General features: G+C 30.6%; 2 protein-coding genes across 3 annotated transcripts; one reads left to right on the forward strand and one right to left on the reverse strand.

Moving 5' to 3' along the window:
- Positions 1–2: 2 nt before the first annotated feature.
- Positions 3–10,616, forward strand: LOC139516599 (protein salvador homolog 1-like). Its single transcript, XM_071306793.1, has 7 exons — positions 3–518; positions 2,325–2,696; positions 3,637–3,825; positions 5,205–5,397; positions 6,019–6,176; positions 7,284–7,345; positions 8,612–10,616. The coding sequence occupies exons 1-7, from the start codon at positions 428–430 to the stop codon at positions 9,761–9,763; spliced, it is 2,217 nt and encodes a 738-aa protein (XP_071162894.1). The 5' UTR covers positions 3–427; the 3' UTR covers positions 9,764–10,616.
- Positions 10,617–11,594: 978 nt separating this feature from the next.
- LOC139516601 (coiled-coil domain-containing protein 42 homolog) lies at positions 11,595–25,058 on the reverse strand. Of its 2 annotated transcripts, XM_071306795.1 has the most exons (9): positions 24,861–25,052; positions 21,734–21,953; positions 21,082–21,239; positions 20,183–20,265; positions 19,372–19,395; positions 17,851–17,957; positions 16,745–16,915; positions 15,521–15,637; positions 11,595–14,580 (listed from the first exon to the last, which is right to left on the reverse strand). In XM_071306795.1, exons 1-9 carry the CDS (start codon positions 24,938–24,940, stop codon positions 14,476–14,478), a joined length of 1,065 nt encoding a protein of 354 aa, XP_071162896.1. In that variant the 5' UTR covers positions 24,941–25,052; the 3' UTR covers positions 11,595–14,475. The 2 variants fall into 2 exon arrangements, with proteins under 2 accessions (XP_071162896.1, XP_071162898.1); XM_071306797.1 differs by lacking the exon at positions 19,372–19,395 and having other exon boundaries at positions 24,861–25,058.
- Positions 25,059–25,106: the final 48 nt, after the last annotated feature.

The raw sequence follows: 25,106 nt of genomic DNA on the forward strand, positions 1-25,106 counted from the left end.
TCACTTCCGGCCCAATTTCAATGACATATTACACACTACCCGGGCACTTGCAGATTTGTCAACAAACTAGGAATTGGAATTTACGAGTTCTTCCATATTTCAACTACTCAAAAACTGTCCACAATTTCAAAAATCAATACATATAATATTCATAAATGAATTGGCACAGTAAAGTGTGCCAAACATATCTTTTTAAAGTTTAATGGGGCGTTTCCATTGTGCAAAAAGTGAAATGTACTGATGAAGTTGACATTTCCTTTTTTTTTTAAGTATACACATATATACTGTTAAATGGTATTTTAATTTAATTGAGAAATTAAACGAGTTTACAGTTTCCAACCGGGAACAATGAAGGACCCTTAATATTGATATGACTAATCAAAAAAGCATGTGCATATTAGTAGTAAATACAAAATAATGAAATAGTATGCTGTCAAAGAAAAAAGAATCATCATCAGGTATCAACGATGGTATTGCAGGGAAATATGTCAAAAGAGACACACCTCCTATGCTCAGAAGTAAGTTACACAGTGTTTCTGCTAGGATTTGTAAATAGAGGGGGTATATAATAAAAACAACACTTAAGTGATGTTTGTGTATTCACCCATTAAAAGGGTCATTTACTAGAAACTTGATCTGTTCCCCTTGGTTAAGGATCACACTGGCATGGGTCTTTATGCTAAGCTTTGATTTTAATTTTATTTTATAGCCTTGTTACATAATGTTCATTATTTGAATAGATTTAAATATTTATGTTCATTATTTTCCTTTGATTTGCACTATGGTGTACATACATACAAAGGTATTCAATATGTGAAAGAGCTAAAAATCCATTTCCATATTAAAAAAAGTGGTCAAAACAAACTAGAGGTAAAAGAAGCATATATATAGCTGCAAAACAAATGCCCTCTTACTTTACTTTTAATATTAAAAAAAATACTTTTCATTACTAATTCGCTTATTAATGAAATCAAGGAAACTTTACTACACATGTAGTAATCACAATTCTTTATTACAATCAACAATCATTTAAAGTAATTCTAAATAAAAATTAAAGTATCAATGAAGTGTATTAATGCTTCAAAAATAGCCATCAATTTTTAAATATTTTCTATCATTGTCTATCTGTTTTTAAGAAATATATATTTTCTTCAACACTAACTATATTAATAAATGGATAAAGTCTTGATCTATTAAATTATAATAATTAGAATATATATATTTTTTTAAATAAAAGTAGGGCAAAACAGACTCTGTGGGTGAATGAAACCAGGGCATGGACCTGATACATCAGCACCCATTTACTACACCACCTGCACATGTTAATTTTATTATGGCCTATGAATCTACCAGCTAATACACAATAATTACTTTACAATACTAATGATGAAAAGTTCCACAATCATATGTTTCTTGAAAATTTATAACAGTGTATATCAATGTTTAGCATTTGCAGAGTAGCAAATGAATTTCCATAGGCTGAGATTATTGAAATTAAATGTTAAATATGTTTATTATGGTAATTTAATCAAATCCTGTAGTTAGCAGGTACATTTAGCTTGTCTTAATTAAATCAGGTATCTTTAATTATGTGTTAAATATTAATCATCTAGTGAATGGTTGATGATTAGGGAGAAATAGTTTATTTTCAATTTCATTGTAAGAAAATTGGATTTTTTTAAATTGTTTAAACCAGACACCTTCTTGTTAAACTACTGAAAAAAGTGAATTTGGATATTTATACAAGTTTTGAAGGGGAAAATTAATTAAATCATTGGCATATCATTTTTTTCTTCTCATATGTATATTCACCATATTTGGATTTTTTATTGCAAAAATGCTAGTGTAGATTTTTATAATTATAGCTTAATTGAAATTATTATATGTAGGACTACATCACTATTCCAAATCACAAAATGACAAAACAATTTGAAACTTATAGTATTGACTGTACATTGTATATAACCCTCTTTAATAAAACAAATATCATATATGTATGCAGATTTTGCATGTTATACCTAGGCCTCTATTTGAATTTTTTGAAAATTGAGTAGAGTTTTAAACATCAAATAGATATTGTTCATCTGTTAACACTGATTTTATATCTGCTTTGGAAAAAATTGATAGATCAGGATGACATGCATTACATTTATGTGCATTTGGGGATTAAATTTTTTACTTTTGCACAAAGCTTTTGATAAAAAAAAATCCCACATTCATTTTACAGGTTACATGTCAATAAGTTCCTTTTTTTTAATTTACAAAATGCACTTAAAAAAAAAAATCCAAAATAATATGTTAACAAATTTTTTTTAACTTTGCAGATTATCACACACCTGTACGTCAAACTGTCAGACGAAGTGTAAAAACTCCAGCGTTTTACGCACCACAACAAGCAGCGACAAATTTAATATCCTACAGACCTCCAAGTGTACATCCACCACCGACAAACCATGATCTCCGTAACTTTCCACAAACACAACGTCCATCTAGATTACCTAGTCAAACATTTGGTCATCTGTCAACAGGTATACAAAACCTAAACATATCGGAGAGGAATGCTCAAACAGGATCAAATAGTTCGTTAGAGACTGGATCAGAAAGTGGTCAGTCTTCATCATCTGGATACCAATCAGGAAACACTGGTGTCAGGAAGTTGTCTGGAAATGTTCCAAATTTGGGGACGGTCGGAGAAGGTAACTTTAAAATTATAACGCAAATTGAAAATCCTACAAACAGTTGACTTCTATATTTTTAAGAATTCAGGTCTTTTGTAGAATCTTAGTGGGTTGTTTCATTTTATATTTTTAATCAACCCTGTTAAATTAACTATCCAACTTAGCATATACATGTGTTCAAATGTAAAATGTTTTGGATCTTATTGGTGTAAATGTTTTGTAAATTTCCAAATATTAAAACAAAACAGATATTTTTAAATTATTTTCCTAAATTACAATTCATAATCATTGAAAAATCATATTTAGAAATGCGAGAAAAACAGACATACTCATGATTTAGAAAATCAATAATTTTTCCAGGGGAGATAATTTATCTGAAAATGACTACAAAGCAACCCATTCTTATATAAAAATAAGGAGATGTACAGTAGAATGATTGTCAATGAGACAACTATCCACCAGAGCTCAAATGATGTTAATATAAGCAAGTATCGGTCACCATAATGCCTTCAACAATGCAAAAAATATATGGTATACTAGTCCTCTATAAAAGACTCTGTCTGACATTAAAAATTTTAAACAAATCAAACGAGAAAATTTACAGCCTAACAAAACAATTTATGAATAACATGAACCAACAACAACCACTGAGCTACATGATCCTGACTTGGGATAAGCACATAAATACTGTAATTGTGTTAAACATGATTGTAAGTGCTCAACCCTCCCCTAACCTGGGAGATTGGTGTAACTGCACAACATAAGAACAAACTGTTAAATGAGTTGGAAAGGGCTTGATGCAACAGATTGGTATGAAGCACACAAAAAAATCTAAAACATGTATCTCAATTATGTTGTGGTTATAATGTTCATCTTAGATGAAGGTTATATATGTATAAGAATGATTCTGAACTGTATAAACAATCATCTTTTTTTCTTATTTTCTAAAATATATCAGATTTTGATGACAACTCAAATTATTATCATGGAAATTTCAACACAGAGGCTTACAGCCAGTATGATGAGAACTATCAGATACAACAGCATCACCAGGAGATCAGAAATCTGTATGCTCAGAAAAATATGTCAACTCAACAGAATTTATACACATCTGCACAGAGGGATAATCCAATTACAGTAACATCAGGTTTGTCCTTCATTGCTGTTCCTTACAGAATGAATTGAAATAGAAAAGTTTTTGTGAAGTGTCATAAATTTATTCAATGAATGGGTGATGATATGGGACATAACTTCCGCTTCAGGTTAAAGTTTTTGGTCAAGGTAGTTTTTGAAGAAGTTGAAGTCCAGTCAACTTGAAACTTAGTACACATGTTCCCCATGATTATATCTTTCTAATTTTACTACCAAATTATAGTTTTGACCCCAATTTCATGGTCAACTGAATATAGAAAACGATAGTGCGAAGTTCAGGTTAAAGTTTTTGGGCAAGGTAGTTTTTGATGAAGTTAAAGTTACATCAACTTGAAACTTAGTACACATGTTCCCTATGATATGATCTTTCTAATTTTAATTCCAAATTAAAGTTTTGACCCCAATTTCACGGTCCACTGAACATAGAAAATGATAGTGCGAGTGGGGCATTCGTGTACTATGGACACATTCTTGTTATTTTTCATTTGTACATACAAATACATAATATTCAGTCTTTCATTGTTTTGACGTTACAACCAACTGAATTTGACACTTATTGTTGATTATAAAATTAAAGTGATTAAAGTGCATATACATTTGTACTTGACAAAATGATCTTGATTGTTAAAAAATAATTGGTTCATGTATATTTTGGGGGAAAGTTAAATTAACGAATAATATTTGAATACCTAATATAAAAATATAAAGGAGACGAGGTATGATTGATAATGAGTCTATTATACATTAACGACCAAAGACAAAAATATGAACAATTTAAAATACTGGTAACCATACAACTTTCAACAATGAGCCAAACTGATATCAATTATTTTATAAAAAAAAATTGGGCATACATCAACCAACAACATTCACTGGATTACAGAATCTAGGTTTCAGACAGACACATAAAGAATATTGCAAGGATAAAAATGTATGGGAGTGCTCACCCCTTGGCTTTACATAGGACAGGGGCGTAACAACACAATATAAAAACTGTTAAAAATCAGTTAGGAAAGGCTTGATGCATCCAATCAGTTCTAAACACAAAAACAAAAAACAAATAAAGAAAAGACAAAAAAAGGCAATCACAGTTACTGAAAGCTAATTCAAAGGCCAATTTCAGCTTAAAGATGAAAAAAAAGTTGCCAGAGAGAGTACCATTTATGTAATTGGAATATCTAAATATTTTTTGAAAGAGGTCAAAATAATATGGAAAAGATGTAGGTTCACATCAATGAGATAGTAACCCAACAATACAATACAACAAGAAAAGATGTCTATAATAATGCAATGTATCATGTATTAAGTTGGAAGTATTATAAGGATCAACATATTGTGTTACCAGATAATTGATAATGATTTATATCTAAATAGCTTCAGGTGGATTTTGTGGACAAGACATGCTATTACCTCATGGATGGTCAATTGACTGGACTGTCCGAGGACGCAAATATTACATTGACCACAACACTCACACCACACACTGGAGTCATCCATTAGAGAAAGAGAGTCTCCCTACTGGTTGGGAGAGGATTGAATCAAAAGAATTTGGAGTGTATTATGTCAAGTAAATATTGATTTTTAAAACATTTCTATTGCACTAGTAAAAAAGAATATTAATAGGCTAATGGTGCATGGCTTCACATATGAATATCAACCTGCTAACCAATTTAAGATGAACTATTTTTATTTGTTGTTTTTATTGGTTTTTTTTAAATTGTACATTTTTAACTAGACATCATGGGTTATTAATATGGTGATGTACGGCAGTCGGGTAGGCAGCCATTTCCTGTGACTAAATGAAGGTCAAGTTAGATTTTCACGACTTCTGCTTTTATCTTTGTTGACTTGTAGATCTTTAAGTAGAGAAAAGTGATACTTATAGCATTGTCCATGCAACAACTTGAAAATGCCTTCATGAAATCTTACCAAATTTAGATATGTTGTTTTCTGTGACTAAATGAAGGTCAAGTTTGATTTTCCCTATTTTAACTTTTATCATTTTTCAGGTGTAGACCTTAAAGAAGCGAAAAATGATACTTAGATTAGTTTTGGCAATTCCATTTTGAACCCAACACATTATTCCATTCTTATTTTTACTTGATCCTGTTTGCGGATTTGGATTTTCAAATATCATTTTTATGACGAAAATTCAGTTTGAAAAATCTTTTTATTTGTTTCCTTTTAGTCATATAAAGAAAACAGCCCAGTATCCTCATCCATGTGCACAAAGTATACCAAACATGCATAGTTTCCAACCACCATTACCAGGTGCATTAGAGTATAGACCATCTATAGCTAGACAGCCCAACGTTCTTGTCCCAGCGAATCCATATCTTAATTCAGGTAAGTATTATTTCAAGAGTTTGAACCATGTTTGCAGTTGATGCCAAAGTCTTTTTAGTTTAATATTTCCAGACATTATTCATGCCATGGGGTCAGATTAAAAATAACTGCAAATATGAAATATTGAAGTGTAACAAAAGCTATTCATGCAGTAAAATCTAGGATTATTTAAAAAAAAAAACTTAAGTTGTGAAATAAAAAGTAACATCACACTGTTCTTTGAAATATCTTTAAAACAACTGTTCATTGAGTTTGAATTGACCAGTTGCCAGAAAAGGGTTAACAGTTGTAGTTCAGGTTTAATCTTAAAAATATGTTGATGCCTAAACAAAGTTTAAACAGATAAATTGCAACATAATGACCTTTAATAAGGTCACTGAACTTCGTTCTAAGCATATTCAAATTTCTCATTACAGCAGATTTTTTATTTCTCAGAAAATATTGATATACATGTATAAGAAAAAAGTAAAAACACAAAAATACTGAACTCTGAGGAAAATTCAAAAGGGAAATCCCAAATCAAATGGCAAATTCAAAAGTTCAAACACATCAAATGAATGGATAACATTTTGACATCTCTTACACTTACTGTGAATTGTTCAGAGTTGGGTTTTTTTAATGTCATTATTAGATATAAGAAGATGTGGTATGAGTGCCAATGAAACAATTCCTCATCCAAGTCACAATTTGTAAAAGTAAACCTTTATAGGTCAAAGTATGGTCTTCAACACTGAGCCTTGGCTCACACTGAACAACCAGCTGTTAAGGGCCCAACAATGACTAGTGTAAAACCATTCAAACCGGGAAACCAACAGTCAAATCTATATAAAAAACGAGAAACGAGAAACAATTATGAACCACATCAACAAACGACAACTACTGAACATTAGATTCCTGACTTGGGATAGGTTCAAACAATTGCCGCAGGTTTAAACGTTTTCATATGTACCTACCTTCACCCTCACCTTAAACAATAGTGAAACATCACAACATAGAAAGACACACTACATTTATGCATAAGATTTTTGAGGGTAAAGCTATAACAGTATTGTTTCTCAGGGTTTGTTTTTATATAGCATTTGGTTTATGATTGTAATTTTGTTGCAGCCATTCCCCAATGGTTACATGTTTACTCTAGAGGTGCTCCTGAACATGATCATAAATTAAAGGTAAGCCACTGTAGAAATGAGGGTTTGGATGGGGTTTACAGAATTGAGAATGATGGGCAAAAAAAAGAAAATATGTTTGACTAATGAATAAAAAATATATTGATGTACAAAAATGACCTAAATAAAGAATTAAGAAATTAAGATCCTACTAAATTATGTTGTAACTGTATTTAGGGATATCAAGATATTATTTAGGAAAATTAGGTCCTTTGTTAAATATATTGAATGTTATTTTCTTTTATTATACTTCAAGTTTAAATGCCAGATTTTGATGGGCTTATACAAGGGAGATAATTTGCTCTCAAGGGAGATAATTTGCTCTAACCAATAGCTCAGTGGGAGACAATATGGGTTGATTTCTCTTCACTAATAGTATGTGATCAAATGGTTCAGCTGATTTTTTAACAGTTAACTCCCTTATGTGTTCTATACATTTATTTCAAAGGACAAGTCCACCTCCAAACTATTTCTGTGCAATAACTGTTGCAACCAAATTCAAATTTTGATATGTTGTTTTTCACAACAAACTTGGGTATAAGTTTGATTTTGGAAATTTTTGCTGTCCTTGATAGATAGATTGATCAATTCAAAATGATACTTTGGTTCATTTTCTTGTGGTTGCCTGAGAACAATTCAACTGATCCTGCTCACATCTGAATACTTTGGATTCATTTATTTTTGTGGGTAACAATTTATTATGAAATGAGAAAAAAAAATCATTTTCCTGGATATTTGATTTTGTGGTTTTGACAAAGTCTGCATATATTTCCATTTGTAATTCATGGAACTTTTGAATTTATGCTTCCCTTGTATCTATAAAAATTGAAATCCAATGAAAAAACAATTAATCCACAGTATCTTGTATTGTAACCATTGGGTTGACAATATTCAATTTTCCCATTGAGCAGATATCATTATTTAATGAACTAAAAATATTAGTTAGTGTCTTTTCCATTAAATAAATTGAGAACAGTTCAACCATTTTTTTTCTGATAACAAAATGTTGGTCCAGGTTGATTTTGATCATTTCCACTTTTGATACTGAGGAGTTATGGCCCTTGATAACTGATAGACTGAAACTAATATATGCGAGAAAGACCCTGTTTGCTCATATGTTTAAAGTTTCTTGTCTTTTTTTTCATCATAGCCTCAGTAAAGTTAAAGTATCATTATTCTTATAACTTATTAAGATGACCTAAAGTAAAATTTAAAAAAAAACAAAAACAAGCATTTTTAATGTTGATTTTATTCTTTTGTATTTTTCAGTGGGATTTATTCCGTTTAAATGAACTAGAACATTTTGATGCCTTGTTAGTACGATTGAATAGACAAGATATAGAAGACATTGTCCTGAAATATGAGCATTTTAGATCGGCTTTAGTGATAGAAATGGAGAGACGCAGACAGGAAAAAGAAATTGAAATGCTAAAACAATCAGTTGAAAATCCACAACTCCCTGTATCAACAACTGGGAATAAAATGTTACCTTTCTCTATAATGAACAATCCAATGGGACAAAATTTACCAATAAATCCAATGGGGAACGATCAGTTTCTGTCTCAAAAACCTGAATCTAAACAAATGATGTACATGCAAAGTCATGTCAATGAACAACCTAAGCCTTCTGTGATATCAAATGATCATCCTCGTGTTGGACAACCACAGTTGATATACAGTCAGCCTACAGCAATGTATGGTCCCAACAGGATGATGGTCAACAGAGATCTAGAACAAGAACACTTAGAACTTCAACGAGAGATGCAACTACAGTCACAACAACAACAAAGAATTCAACAACTTCAACAACAGTATCAACAGCTTTTACAACAATATCATGCCCAGCATAATCAACCTTTGAGTTCACCTACCACCGCTAATGTCTCTGTTTATTCACCTTCAATTCAATATAGACAACCCATGCAACAAGTTCAGCTCAGACAACCTGTATCCCAGCCACAGTTACAGTCACATATGCAAATGCATAGGCCGCCACCTTCCCTTTCTCCTGCAATGCAGGATCAAACAGTTTATGGACAGCTGCAGCCTCAATCTATGCAAATTATGAGGTACCAGCAACCCCCTGTTCACATCCAACAAGCCCAACCTGTGCCTTTCATACAACAGCCTATTCTTTCTCACCATGGTCAATCAACAACATCTCAGCAACAGGTGAATTTAACACAGCATATTACACAATCAGCACCTCAGTCTCAAGGAAACCCTAGTCAACTTATCAACCAATCAGCTCCTCAGTTGCAAAATTCTTCACAACATATCAACCAATCTACACAGCACTCTCAACAAAACATGCATATGATACAGAATCAGCAGTCAGGAGTCGCAGCAGCTCAGGGTCAACAGACAAATGCACAACAAACATCCAGAGCATTAACTCAAAATATTGAAACAAAAGTTTAATGTTAGCACTGGTTCAATTCAAAGGCATTTATGGACTACCCCGGTAATTTAATTTTTCAATCAAATAAAATTAATATTGCAATTCTGTTGAGCATTTGATTGTAAACAAAAATGAATTTTGTAACTTTTATAATATTGTATGTCAGCACATATGAAAAAAGATTAGCTGAAAATTGTACTTGATTACTCAAACCGGAATCTTAAAAAAAGCTGTTTTTATTTGGTTACCACATATTTATTTATTTTTTTGCTTAACATTTGTTTATGAAATCTGTCTGCTGTTGATCTCTATTTAATTGATATTTTGTACTTGAAACTATTATTTGTTTTGTTGCTTTTTGTTATCTGTCTCATTATTTAATATGATAGATTTATTCAAATCCTATTAAACTACATATCCTGTGTCCAAGCTTTGTTTAAAAGGATCTAAAAACACTCAGTTCTCCTCTCAGCCTAAAAGACATTTAAGGATTCTCTTGTTTTGTTAAAAATTTGAAGGCTTAAAATTTCATTGAAAAATTGGCCAATGTTATAATTACCAGAACAGAAAGGGAAATGGACTGTTTTCAGAATTTTGTAAGCAAAGCTTGAACTCTGGATCAATGTTTTAATCAGATTGTAACTATTCCATATGTTATTATGTACTGTTACTGGTACTTAAATGTTTAAAGAATTATGGTTACTTATTTTCTTAATCATGCTTACTGAAATTTTTCTTCATGTCAACTTTAGATATATTTATTCCATATGCTTCAAAAAATCTATTTTACTATAAGGTACAAAGCTGGGACGGAAGTTGTCTAAAGAAATATAACGTCTTGAAAGACTAAGTTGTCAAAGCAAAAAAAATAAATCGCCTTACAGAACGTCATAATTATTTGGACTAGGATGGAACAAATTCTTCAGCATAGCAAGGCAAACAGTTTTGTATTTCTGAATGGTACAAATTAATATTCAATTACAGAAAAGTCTGTATTAAAAGGTCCTTTATTTTTATATACCGTTACTAGTAAATGAAATGGATTGATATGCATTTGCTGCTTTATAAATATATGGTCTTCATATACATGTAATTCTCAAAATTCTTGGTGCTTTTTTCTTGTAAACCTGTTTATTTCACTATTGCAGTCCATTTTTGACATGAAACATACTTGTGTGTGAAACATTATAGCTATCTGAAGAACAAAAAACAGTCAGTATATACTGTGAATGCATGATTATTCATGGGTTACCAAATTTTTCATGGACTTCCTTGGTAAAGGTTAACCAAATATTTTAAGTTTTAACGAAGTACAATTCAGATGTTTCCATTATATCAGGATTAGTTTTGCAAAAAAAACATTTTTCAGTTTGATAGCATTATATGAATGATGCATAAAGCACAGAAAAGCCTACACCAATGCAACAAATATATGGTATACTGTGGATTCATTTATTTTCGTGGATAGAGAAAAAAAGGCATTTCGTGGTATACATAAATTCGTGGATCGCTGATTACAACAACAAAAAATTAGATACGTAATTCGTGGATTTCTTTTGGATTTATGTTCGCTGTGACTCACGAAACCCACGAAAATTGGTATACCACGAATAAAAATGAATCCACAGTATTCTGTTCATTTCAAATTCCAAGGGTTCAGTACAGTAGTTTATTAATGCTTAATTTTGTTTGCCACAGTACACATAATGGACTAAGTTTTAAATCTTGTGTACATCCATTATGTAGCTTGCTTACAGTTTGATGCTATCTGAGTGGAAAACTTGATTACTTTTTAATCTGTTTTATGCATTATGGAGATGTGATAAAAAGACTAGAAATAACAATTCAAAATAGACTTTCATGTGTATTTTTTAAGGCATATGTATAACAATGTATTGATAAAATTGTACAAATTGTGTAAATATTAGATAAATGTATTTATCATTACAGCAATAAATTTTCCATTCCCTACCAGATGTATTTTATTTTTCAACTAAGATGTTCCTGTTGTTTGAGATCAACAATTATTGATTCATTCATTTGGATGTCCTCAATGGAATTTATGCCTCAATTCATGCTGGTGTTCCTTTAATCACCTCTAAATGTTCACTTAAAGCCATCCAATATCAAGAATTTCCAATTATATTTAAAAAAAAATCATTGATAAGAGGAATCAGACTTTATACAATGTTCAAGTTTCTTAATTCGCAGTTTCATAATCTAAAGAACTATGGGTATTTTCTATGTTTGCATTTCAAATAAAAAGAGGTTAAATTCCACTGTTCAGGACCTTGTACTGCTTCATGACCAGTCAATCACAATGATTTGTCCTGTATAATGTTTAAAATATTACCCAGAATGCATTAGATTTTGAAACAGCAAATTATAACACTGAAAAAGGTTGACATGTATTAGATGTTTATACATTATTTAAAACTGGTAATTAAGAATCTGATCATTTTCAAAACCTGCTACAAAAATATGTCTTTATCAACATCAACACGAGTATAAATCTGGTACTTATAGTATATAAATGGAAAAAAAATACACCTTACAAAAAATTAATGTGGCAAGTGTCTTGCGTATTAGTTGTTGTTACACAAATATATTGATTATGATTGAAACTGTTAAGTGGAAAATGCAAGATGAAATCACAAATACTTGTAATTCTTGATGTACACAAACATGTTTAATTAAATACAACTTTCCCTGTCTGTGCCAAAAATAGAATTAAACAGAAATATGTACCTAAGCATCCCTCTTCACCCCCTAAAAATATTAGTAGAATTGATAATGGAACATTTGCATGGCTCAATGAGTAGAAGTGTCATTGTTATACATATGATAGAGAAAGGGTTAGATCGTTTCCATTTGCTGACCATTGTCATTGTCTTTTAACAGCTCCTAATCTACAAAAACTTACAGTTGTTCATGCTTTTTATTTCTATCTAATCATTCAAAATCATTAAAAAAAAAAAAATTTAATGCAAATTTTATGACATATATTTAGATATTTTGGCAGTGTGGATTTCTTGTCCAACAAAAGTTTTGCATTGATTTATTCCTAACTAAAAAACAACACTCAAAATCTGAATTATGAAGTTATACAGATTTTCATGAAGTACAACAGTTGAAGTTAAGTTAATAAAAAATAATATATATCACAATTTTAATAGTTACATATAGTTTATTTTTAATTAAGGTTACGGTATGTCCATAACAACATTTGTACAATATTTTTTTGACAATTCATTTGAGCTGATATCAATGACTCTTAAAAAATTCTTTATCTAGTAAGACTTTTTTGTCGTTTCCTAAAATAATTCATTGGCATTATATTTATTCAGTCTGATTGAAATATTTTTAAGACAACAAGACACATATCATAAATGCCATCTGGTTCACATAATAATTATCATTTTCCCAATATGTTTAATTACACATTAAATACTCTTGAGTTGACTAAAAATGTCATGTGTGTAGCTGATCATGGCTGAATAATAATATAAAAAGTGTTTGGTCAATATCATACTAGTACATTCATCAAACTAAAAAGTAGGGTCACAACAGAGGTATTAGATTTTAAGTTAACAATAATATAGGTCAACAATTTTTAGTGAATCACTGAACTATGGAAATTAGGTTAACACCCAACAAACTTTCAACAGTGCTTAAAGAACATCATGCATGGTTGACCTTTTTGTTGAATATATATGCTGGAGACATGGACAGTAAGACATTTATGAAAAAAGAATGGATTGTTCAGCTTTTCTATCTTCTAAAATATAACTTTGTACAACTAGTTAATGCCAATGCTATTACAACAAACATGTTTTTCATCTTCATCATCAATTATTAAAAAATCATAGATTAATTTTATAGATAAGAAAAATTTTGGAACTAGAAAAAAGAACATTTGGGCAGTGTCAGAAAAACCATAAGCAGAATTATGAAAACGATTTTTTTTCTTCTTTTTTTTACTTTGCTAAAAAAATAAGTTGTTTTTGGTATTTTTTTTCCAAATTTTGAATTTAAATTCATTGCAAATGAAAAATCCACAAAACATTATCTTATAGATTGGAAAAAATTAAGAAAATAAGAAAGCTGAAAAAATTATCAGTAAAACATCATTGCTTATACTCAAGTCTGCACAGCATTCAAACAACAAAGGGTTGCTATTGGTATAGGAATATTGTCTAATTATATCTAGCACATTTTAATCTTTGGTTCTATGGGTTAGCTTCAAAACAATTTACAACACTGATAACAAAATCTGTGATAAAATTTGTTTAAACAAAGTGAAAACTTGTATAAAATAAAGATATTCAAAACAATTGTAAACAGACTAAAAACTTGTCAATGAGGCCATTCATATTGTTTTATTAGCACCTTGTGCTGATATGACTGCAACAAATATACCATAAAATTATTGATATGTATTAAAATATTTTTACAGTACAAAATGTCATGGACAAATTCAAACTTTATAAAAAAAAAAAAAATATCAAACAAGAAACCAAAAACATTTAAAAAAAAATCCAGGGAAAAAAATTAAATGCCAGCATTAAAAGCAATAAATTCTTTTTGTTTGAATTAGTTTGTTTTTTTATAAAAAATTTACATGCATATAAAGTGTATGGGAACTAATTATTACATTTTATTCTTGTGATTTTTTTACAGCACAAAACATTCGTCATTCACTCACATTTTCACACATTTGTACACACTTGAGCTACGTTTTCTTTTTATGTCTAGATTTATTTTCATCCCCACTGCTTTGAAAAGTACTCCCACCACCTGCCATTTTTGATACATCTATTCTGTCTTTTAAATGTTCCTGTAATACAAATATTAACATAAGAAGATGTGGTATGATTGTCAAATGAAACATCTATCCATCAGATAGAATATAAGTGCTCATACTTTATTACTGATTTTCAATAATGTTCGACAATGTAATGTTCGACAATGCAGAAAAAAAATACTAATTATCTTTTGGTATGGTTTGTGATGTAGAAAATTAATGAAGGTTCATAAGTGTTTCTGTTGCTAGTTTTTTCATGCCCAATTTATTGGCATTATGTTTTCCGGTCTCTGCGTCCATCTGTTTGTTAGTTTGTCCGTCTTTCTCGTTTCAGGCTAAAGTTTTTGGTCGAGGTAGTTTTTTGATGTAGTTGAAGTCCAATCAACTTGAAACTTAGTAAATATGTTCCCTATGATATGATCTTTCTAATTTCAATGCCAAATTAGAGATTTTATCCCATTTTCACGATCCACTGAACATAGAAAATGATAGTGCAGATGGGGCATCCATGTACTTTGGACACATTCTTGTTTTTTATGGATTGGACCAATAGTTTTCCTGTTTGAATTGTTTTACACTAGTCATTTTAGGGCCCTTAATGGCTTGCTTTGTTTAGTGTGGACCAAGGCGCTGTGTTGAAGTCTGTACTTTGACCTAAAATTGTTCACTTTTTGGACAGGGAGTTGTCTCATTACACTTATACCACAGCTTCTTATTTCTATATATACAGTCTTAGATATTCCTACAAATTTCTTTTGTGAAAATTACATGCTTTTGCCAAAGCATGAATTGCAACATTGTTTGGAAAATGGCATTACAAATATGCATGAAGTCAGGACTGAATATACTGAGTAAAAACTGTTAAGCAACATACATTTTAATTAATAAAAGTAAAAAAAAATCGTTTTTTATTTTTTTTAACTCAGTATATATTTTGTATAACACGAGCATGGAAGGACTTAATGTATCTTACCTTTATTCTCAGTAATTTATCTTGAAACTTCATTTGTTCTACTGGAGGGTCATAGTATTTTCTACAACCTTCAGCCATATTATTGATTGCCATGACGATCAAACCAAGATCTGCATGCTGTAAAAAATATATGAACAAAATGGAATTAGTCACTTGCAATTTTGTTCTTGTTTATGATACAAAACAATTGCAGCAATAAATGTAATAGATGTACAAATTTCCTGTAGGTTTGTAATAAAACTTTGACAAATCCTCTATATGCATTATCCACAAAAATAATTTTGTGGAACGAAACCTGTGTTTAAAACCCATTACACAATAAGTTCGTTTCCTGTATTTGTCATCATTCAGTAAGATACTTTTTCTCATAGAAAAATGAAAAATGGACTTGTCCAAATGTAGAAGACGTCAAGTTAAAGTACTAATCTCTATATATATGCAAATCATTTGTTGGATTTCTTGTTTCATAGATGATAAAAAAATATATCGTCCAATTGGATATAAAAAAAAATGGGAATGCATGGCAACTGATGAACCCGATATGTTTGTTTTTCCAGTGGACAAGTCTGATGTGTTGTTTTGTGACCAATTTCATATGACGTGTTTGCAATGTTTTCTTTATTAGTTTTCGTGCTTGAAGATCATTATTCATCTTTTATATAAGCTTTGGATTTCAAATATTTTGGCCACGAGCATCATTGAAGAGACATGTATTGTCGAAATGCGCATCTGGTGCAGGAAAATTGGTACCGTTAATGTTATCACTAAGTTTCCTGAAATTGATATAGGGCTATGCGGATCTGGTTTTTTTTTCTTTCTTGTTTGTGAAATGACAATTTAATTTCTTTTTTGTCCATGGACACAACCCCCCTTTTTTGAAATTATGAGACGATGTCAATTGTCATTTGATGTTTATGACAGCTGAGCAAAAAAATTTAGCTAGAATTTAAGAAATAATTACAAAAATAGCATGCCAAGCATATTGATAGAAAAGGTGAAATATGTTTTTTTGCATATTTTTCTGTCATTAAAGAACGTTTTTTCTTCTTTTTTATCCTGACTGACTGACCCCGACTTTTTTATGGGAAAAATCCCTATACCAACAAATTAAAAAACCCTGGCCTTCATGTTTAAACAAATCAATATCAAAAAAAGGTTTGAACTGAATCAAATTAAGACATTTATGTTAAATAAAAAATGCACTTTTAATAGTGGAAATCAAACCTTTTCTCTTTGATCTCCTTTATTTAACATGATCTCTTGTTCATCATGTTTATTTTGATTCTGTGTTTTGTCATGCTTTTGCTGTAGTTGTGATAATATTCTGTTGTTAGACATCTTCACTTTGTCATGTTCTGATTTTTCTTTCTCAAACTCTTGCCGTAATGTGTCCAACTGAAACAAAATTATTATAAAGTTAAAACTATTCTCATTTCAATCTACACAAATGTTTAATGTCCAAAAATAATTTACCATAATTTATCATAGAATATACAGACCTTTGTTGACAAGATTTTTTCCTCAAGTCAAATGACATTGAAATTTAAAAAAAATTACATTTCTTAAAAATTATGAAAAACTTAGTTGAAATAAGAGCACATAATTTTTTATCTCATGAGTAAAACAATATTGCCAATACTGACTTTACTCAATACTTTCTTTCTCCCATTAGTGAGCACTCTTTTTTAACACTGAGCAGGAGGTTAAACTGATTCTAATTGCTTGCAGAACAAAGAGTAAACATAAAATAGACATGTGAAACTATACATCCCAATCACCCATATTGATCGACTCTGTGTTATTAAGGAAGCTGGCTTGTCATGTTTTGGATTTTTTGACAGATTTTTGGAATCCTCTGGTTTTATCCATTTAAATGCCTGGAAAAAATTTGCCCGGTGACCCCCATTTTTCTTTTTATAAATCTTTTACATGTATAATGATAAGCAATCTGTAAAAGTCTTATAAAATTTTAATTACTTTTTAACAGTTTTTGAGAACTTCAACATGTCAATGATAAAGCTATGAAAAGTCAAGAGAGAATATTTTCCCGCCAAAATTTCAATGGCATATATCTCGAAAACAAGCACGGCGACCTATATATTTGTTTTGCTCTTTGGATTTCTTTTATAACCCCCTATCTATATAAACTAGTGTTTTGAAAAGTTAATTACTTTGAAACTGAGAAGCGAACTCCCTTAATCAACAAAGCATCTTATATGTATATATTGCATCAGCATTATGCATGTAATATTTTCCACAGGACATCTAACACCTATGCATAGGCATTAAAACCTGCATGGAATGGGCCAATTATTGATCTAATTACTAACCTCATCACCCATATTGACTAGGTTATCTATAAGATCTTTGTTAGATTCACTCAAGGTTTTATGCCTCATCATTAATCCTTTCACCTTGTCCTCGGCTGCTATATAATCTACAAAATGACACAATAACATAAAGTGAGAGTTATCCTCAACAATTAAAATAATCTGAAAATTAATTTATAATACACAATGATGATTACGTTCAATTGCTTATTTTAAGTTATGATATACTTACAAGGTTAAATAAACTAATCATAGATACCAGGACTAAATTTTGTATATACGCCAGACGCGCGTTTCATCTACAATATACTTACAAGGTTAAAGAGATTCTGACAGACCTGAACACAGTCCAAGACTCTCAAAATACCACTTTTACTTTGCCAGTATATAAAGTCAGTTACTGTATTTACAATTTTTATCCAGCACATACAGTTTCACTAAGCAAAAAGAATGGTTGCAATATGATATACATGTACCTTTAATTGTATCACCACATGCCGGTACAATATTTGTACATATATAAAGATAAAGAATAAAATATGAAAAATTAAAGATGCAATAAAGAAAGAGATTTGAAGATAAAATATTAAATTGGCATAGATTCTAAAAAGTTCACAGTTAAATGAAAACATGTACTAAGTTTCAAATAGATGTGACCACAACATCATGGTAAACTACCTTGACCCCCCAAAAAATTTCTGATACATGTACTTGATGAATAACTAGACCAGAAAACATAATGACACCATCACTATCATATGCAGGGCAAACAAAATTTCAATCCCATTATCTGTACCCTTGAGTTACAGTTACTAATTGAATGCACACTTTTGTTGTTTTTATTCACTAATTACAATCTTGCAGTAGTTTCTAATACAAATTTCATAAAATGTCCTTATTTGACACACTGGACAGGGGGTCACATTTTTCTTTTTTCAGACTTAAATTTCTTAGGAACTGATCTTCTCTTCTTGATCCATAGTAAAATCATACACCAAAAACTATATACACAAAATAAATATCAAATCTACTAATAAAAGACCTTTGTTTATTAGTTTTGTAATAAGACCTGTTACATCTACATGGATTTTTTAAATGTTTTTGTTCCTACTAAATACGAGGCTCCCACAGGGTACCCCCCTCAGGTCCCAAGGTCGCTTTAAAATTCGTCGAGGTTGTTTTTAAGGGAAATGTACAGGTCGCAGGTCGTTTTTCCCAACACAGAGGACAGAAGTCGGTCCCAGGTCGTTTTTTCCAAATTTTACAGGTCGCAGGTCGTTTTTAGAAGGCCCTCAGGTCGGAAGTCGCCTCTAAAAAGCCCAGAGGTTGCACGTTTTGACCCTGCGGGAGCCTCAAATACCAGATGAATAAGCTAGAGGAAGGAAGAATTAAAAGCATAGCTTTATTTCATTAATATATATACATAATGGCATAATAAAAATTATAATCTATGTAAATGTATTCACTAAAATGTAAATTATTTTTACAAAAGTAAACCTATACCAAGGTGTAAATAAATACCTCTAAAATGTGACCTGGATTGTGCTATAATCAAATATCAATTCTTTATGATGACTTACAGTAATTATCATTTAATATTTGATGAGTTATATAACTTAAAATAAATGTAAACTGATAATGTTCTGACCAAATGGCCTTTACATAAAAAAGGACATATCAATTATATAAAAAAGTCTAGGATAATTTCAAAAGCTGAAGTCAAAATATGATGGCAATGTGAGGAAAACACATCCTTACTATGATTGTAATTTTTTGTGATCTTCTTTAATTTTGTAAATAATTTAGGGCTATGGTATGTTAAACTGTAATTCCTTCAAAATTTCAATGCAAACCTTTTCTTTTAATAAACTGCATTTAGCTCTGCTTTATAGCGTATCCAGAAAGATTCTTTTGAAGATAGTTATTTGATTGAACAATAAAAATATAACATTTAAATTTAAATTTAATAGGATATTTCAAATTAGCATGTACAAAAATAAATCTGCATTCAGAAGTAAATATGGAAATATATTGGAACTGCATACAATTGCTAATTATTTTCCAGAGAAAACATATGATACATAAATGAATTGTAATTTACTTGGCTTGATTGTATTACTTGTATTACCAAAATTATGTGAAAATCATATAAGTATAATTCTTTGCCATCATTGTATTCCTTATCAAATTCAGAACTCTCTTTTATGAACTGTTTTCTTTCTAAAAAAAAAATATAATTTTCAATTTTTTGCTCAGAGTAACAACATGTATCTCCTTCAACAATTTTATTAGCATTTTAAATTCTAATAGTTTATGCTTAGTAATTGCTTACCATCAGGCATGGCCTCTGTAACACTGATCATATAATCTGAATACTTTTTAAATCTTTCTACTTTTTCACTGAGGTATCTTTGTCTGAAATATATATATCAATTTTATAAAATTTATAATATTTAAATTTCACAAATAGTAATTTTGCTCTACAAGAGGGAAAACATAGCCCTATATGATATTGTTGATGGTGATAATTGATGGCTGATTAAAATACATATATTCAGGATGAGAAGTTGAGATCTTGTTTTTTATAGTACATATAATATGAATATGAATCCTGTTTCATAACATTCTGCAGGTTTTCATTCTTCTAAACATCAAGTCCTTAGTGGAGTCTCGAGTGGAGTAGCAACAAATACTACTTTTCAAGTTTTGATTTTACCCTGGTGTTATTCAAACCCAGAACCTCCTTCAATTTAGGCTACCATGCTGCCACAAGACTACCTATAGGTTTTCTTTTTCCAAATATTGAAGAGTTGGGACACTTTATTCATATAAATACCAAATTAAAATGTATAGTTGATTGATTACTGGTTGTGTAATGTTCAGAAGTAAATGACTTATCCATAATCCAAGTATTTAGTGTAGGAACAAACTAGTACATTCTTTTTAAAACGATTGATATTGTGTTTAAACTGAATTATCTCCCTTGTAAATACAAGTTGTCCTTTCAGTAAATAATGTTAATCAATAAAATTGTAAAATTCAGCAATTCATGTTAATTAATTAACTTCGAGCAGCAGAATTCTGTCAACATTAATCGTCAGACAGTCTTTAACTTAACCCTTCTGTTTTAATTTTGTGTCCCATTATAAATTTAAAAAGTATGGTTATACTATTAGCTTGAAAGCATCATAAAAAAATTAGAAACCAGATGTACTATCAATGATATTTAACCTTTGTTTGTACTCCTCCAATTCAATTTTAAATTGTTCAAGTTCTTGTGTTTTCTGTTCTTTTGAAATGACTTCTGTTTGATATTTCTGAATGGCTCTCTTCCTCTTAGCATCATACTCTTTGATATATTTATCACAGTCAGCAATCTGATGTTTAATCTGTAATGCACAACATGATAGTGCTATAGTTAGACCTGGACAGTAATAAATAGTCTAAATTTAATCAATCCAATTGATTTTTTTTAATTATCATTAATAGAATAGAAAAAGGAGTGAGTACTTGAAATGTGTTGTTATTATCCCCTAAATTTAATGGTCCATCATTTTCAAAAGCTAAATCTAACAGTTCATCACCTTCAAAAGTAACAACTTAAAATGTTATCTGGAAAACTTTTCTGGGAGTCACCATATATGTTGCTCTGAGAAGGAACTATTTTTTATGACATCTCATTATTTTTTAGATTTGAACAACTGGCTCATCCAAAAAAAGATACTTCACTGTAAGATTTTTTTCCATCATGATTTATTATTGATTTTTACATGCTTAATGCCCAATGGCAATAATATAGAAGTTTATGTTTAAACTGTAAACATTAATTTTTAATTTCGCAATCATCTAAATCTTGAATTGAAAACAATGCCTATAATCATACCTCCTGCCTTCTCTTTTGTATGCGTATTCTCCTTTGTGCACATTCTTCCATACGTTGCCTGAAGAGTCTCCTGGCTTCTTCTAAGTCGGCATCGACTTTAGCCACCTCTACCTCTTTCTTTAATAACAAAGTTTTCTGCAGAGTTCTGACCCCTGTTTCCAGAAGTCTGTCTCCAGACTCACTGACAACTGGGAAAGCTGTGACCTCATCTTCAAATTCTCTGTGAAAAAGAGTAAGGTTTTTTTTCTGAGAAATTTCAGTTAGAAATCATTGTAATTATTATCTGTATAACTAAATGATCTTTTTTTGTATATTGACTGGTTAGATACATATGTATACTGTTCCCAGGAACACCTACCAATTGTTGTCATCCAATCATAAGTATGTATAATTATGAAACATATATCAAGGTAATGTTATTATTAAAGGTTGAATTGTTTTGAAAATGGCCTATGGACATGATGGAAAATAAATTCTAGGGAAATTGGTGGTACAGTACATTCCGGTTATTTGCATAGCCTATTTGTCAGACGAAATTATGCAATAAAGCGGAGTATGCTTATATCCGAAATGCCAAATTACGGAGTCAAAGAACATCGATAGTGCAGATCAACAAAGAAGGAAGATGAACGTCCATAGTCCACTTACAACATATTGAATGCTTATTTATTCTAATAAAAGTTATTTGTCTAGTGTCATACATTTTATTTCATTGTGTATTCTTTCAATAAAGATTATAAACACATTTTGTTAAGTTTATTTATGTACCGATTTTTCCTTTACCTGAGATACGAAAATAAAATTGTTCTAAAAATAGATTTGTTTCTATGACCCAGATGTACAAATTACATTGTTACACCTTGTTTAAAATAAACTGTTTAACAATACTACACAGTTAATAATCATTGTAAACAATAATTGTGCAATGAACTGCCTTTGATATTCAGTATTTACCGATTACACAGTGATGTGACACTGTTACTTTAACACCGCTAGTTTCGTTTATGCAAAGCAGTTCACAGGTGATGGGGCCATGCACGGGTTATTTGCTGGACACGAGTGTTGAAAGTGAGAAATATATAATAATCAGAAGTTAATTTTCTTTTAAAAAATATTAAAAAAAAAAGATTAATGTATAAAATTCTTCAACCATATATAAAAGCCCTGTAATATTTAACATAAATGTAGATCACCCAAGCTGAATTACGAGATTACACATTGGATAATGATCGATAATTAGCAGGCGGTAATGTTTTAAAAATTCACCCAAAATGGAATCTATGAACAATGTTTGAAATCCAATCAATAATTAACACCTTTTGAGATAGAAGATCATAGAATGGTTGTGTTTTTACAACAATCAGCTGATTGACATTTTTATGACCTCGAGGCTTAAATTAGAATATGGGAAACTTTACCTGTGTACACATCGAGGACTTTTTTATAATCATATGAACACGAAAGATACTGTTTTAAAACTTTATTTGAATAACACACAAGTAAATGTGAAATAATAATGAAAATTATGATGCATTCAAGTAAAATATACTTACCAAATTGCCGTTTCCGGTCAAAAATCACGTCAGTTTTAACACAGCATATCTAGCTGGCGATTATTTTCTATGCAATAAACCGAAATGCTACTTGTAAGGCTATGCATATAACCGGACAATTTAACATTAGGTGAATGGGAAATGGTTTCGTGCAGGAGAAAAGTATGCAATTAACCGAATTATGCTATTAAGCGGTATGCAATTAAGTGGAATCGACTGTAATATAATTAAAATAATTATTTCTTTTCAGTGATGCTTGAAACATATGAATAAGAAAATATAAAACATTGAGTAGCAATAATCATATAAGTTACACCACAGGCGCTTGAGTATATGATACAGATAAAAAAAAAAAAAATTGTTATTGATTAAAATATTCAATTTTCTACATGTATACTATCTATCACTACTGTGCATATCTCACCTAAGATGGAGTGATTTTACCAACTCTGAGAAAAAACAATTTTACTATCCACATTAACTTAACCAACTCTGCAGTTAATGGTAAAATCACTCGAAACTAGGTGAGATATGCGCAGTAGTGATAGATATGTAGTATAATTAGATATAGAAAATTGAATATCTTAATCAACAACAAAAAAAATTAAAAACGAGATGTGTCAAAGCGACACAAATGGCCCCATCTCAAAAAGTTGAAAAATTTGCAATTTCAATAACACATGTGGACACAAACATGAGGGTAGTCTCACATATCAAAAATCAGCTCAAAATCTGGATGCTTATAGGAAAAAAAGTCTGTATATCTGTGATTTTCAACAATCTTCAGAGTTGTAAAGCCTTAATTTTGGCAAAAATTAGCTGAGCAGAACGAAACTTAAACTTGATCTGTTACTCATCATGAGTTACTCACATACCAAAAATCAGCCCAATATCTGAAGGCGTTTAGAAAAAAAGTCTGTATAACTGTGATTTTCAACAATTTATCTAAGTCCAAAGCCTGTAATTTCGGCAAAAATTAGCTGAGCAAAACAAAACTTAAACTTGATCTGTAACTCATCATGGTAACTCGCCTACAAAAAATCAGCCCAATATCTGAAGGCGTTTAGAAAAAAATCTGTATAATGGTTTGTTGCGGAATGACAGAATGACGGATTTTCGGACAAGGGTAAAACTATATGGCACCGACAACTTCGCTGTTGGGCCATAAAAATATCTGTATCATATACCCAAGCACCTGTGCATTGTGATTAATACTAAGTTAATGTCCAATGGCAATTATTTCACACATTTTCAGCAGGTTGATCTGTGCATTTTGAGTTTAAGCTCTTAATTCATATCTTTTTTGTATTCCATCAATGGAATGTATTAGGTATATTACAGTATAGGCGATGAACTCACACCAAGTCGGTTGCCTATTGAGCATGCAACAAAATTAACAGATCATTTGTAAACTAATTCCTTATCATAAATGTTTGAATTAGTGTCCCCTCTCGGGATTTCCGATGATCAGTATTTTATTACATTCTTGTTTGCTAAGCCAGCGATCTGTCTTGAAAAGAAACATTATTGCTGTCTGTCAGGGGTTTTAGGGTAATATTTCATGAATTATTTACCTTTCGTGCAACTGAGTCACGAAAACATTTTGTTTACGGTTATCTAAATCAAGCTTATAATCATCTCTTGTAGCTGCCATCGTGGGAAATCAACGATATATATTATTAATCGAACAGTAACATGATTGCGTGTTCAGAAATACAACAGGTGTTCGATGTTATATGGCGGCAGCCATGTCTAAACAGTTTTATGCAAATGAGGGAACCTTGGAGATCGTCACGTGATAAAAGTTGATTTACGCGGGA

The sequence above is a fragment of the Mytilus edulis genome, chromosome 3, assembly GCF_963676685.1.
Source record: "Mytilus edulis chromosome 3, xbMytEdul2.2, whole genome shotgun sequence".
NCBI classification, from domain to species: domain Eukaryota; kingdom Metazoa; phylum Mollusca; class Bivalvia; order Mytilida; family Mytilidae; genus Mytilus; species Mytilus edulis.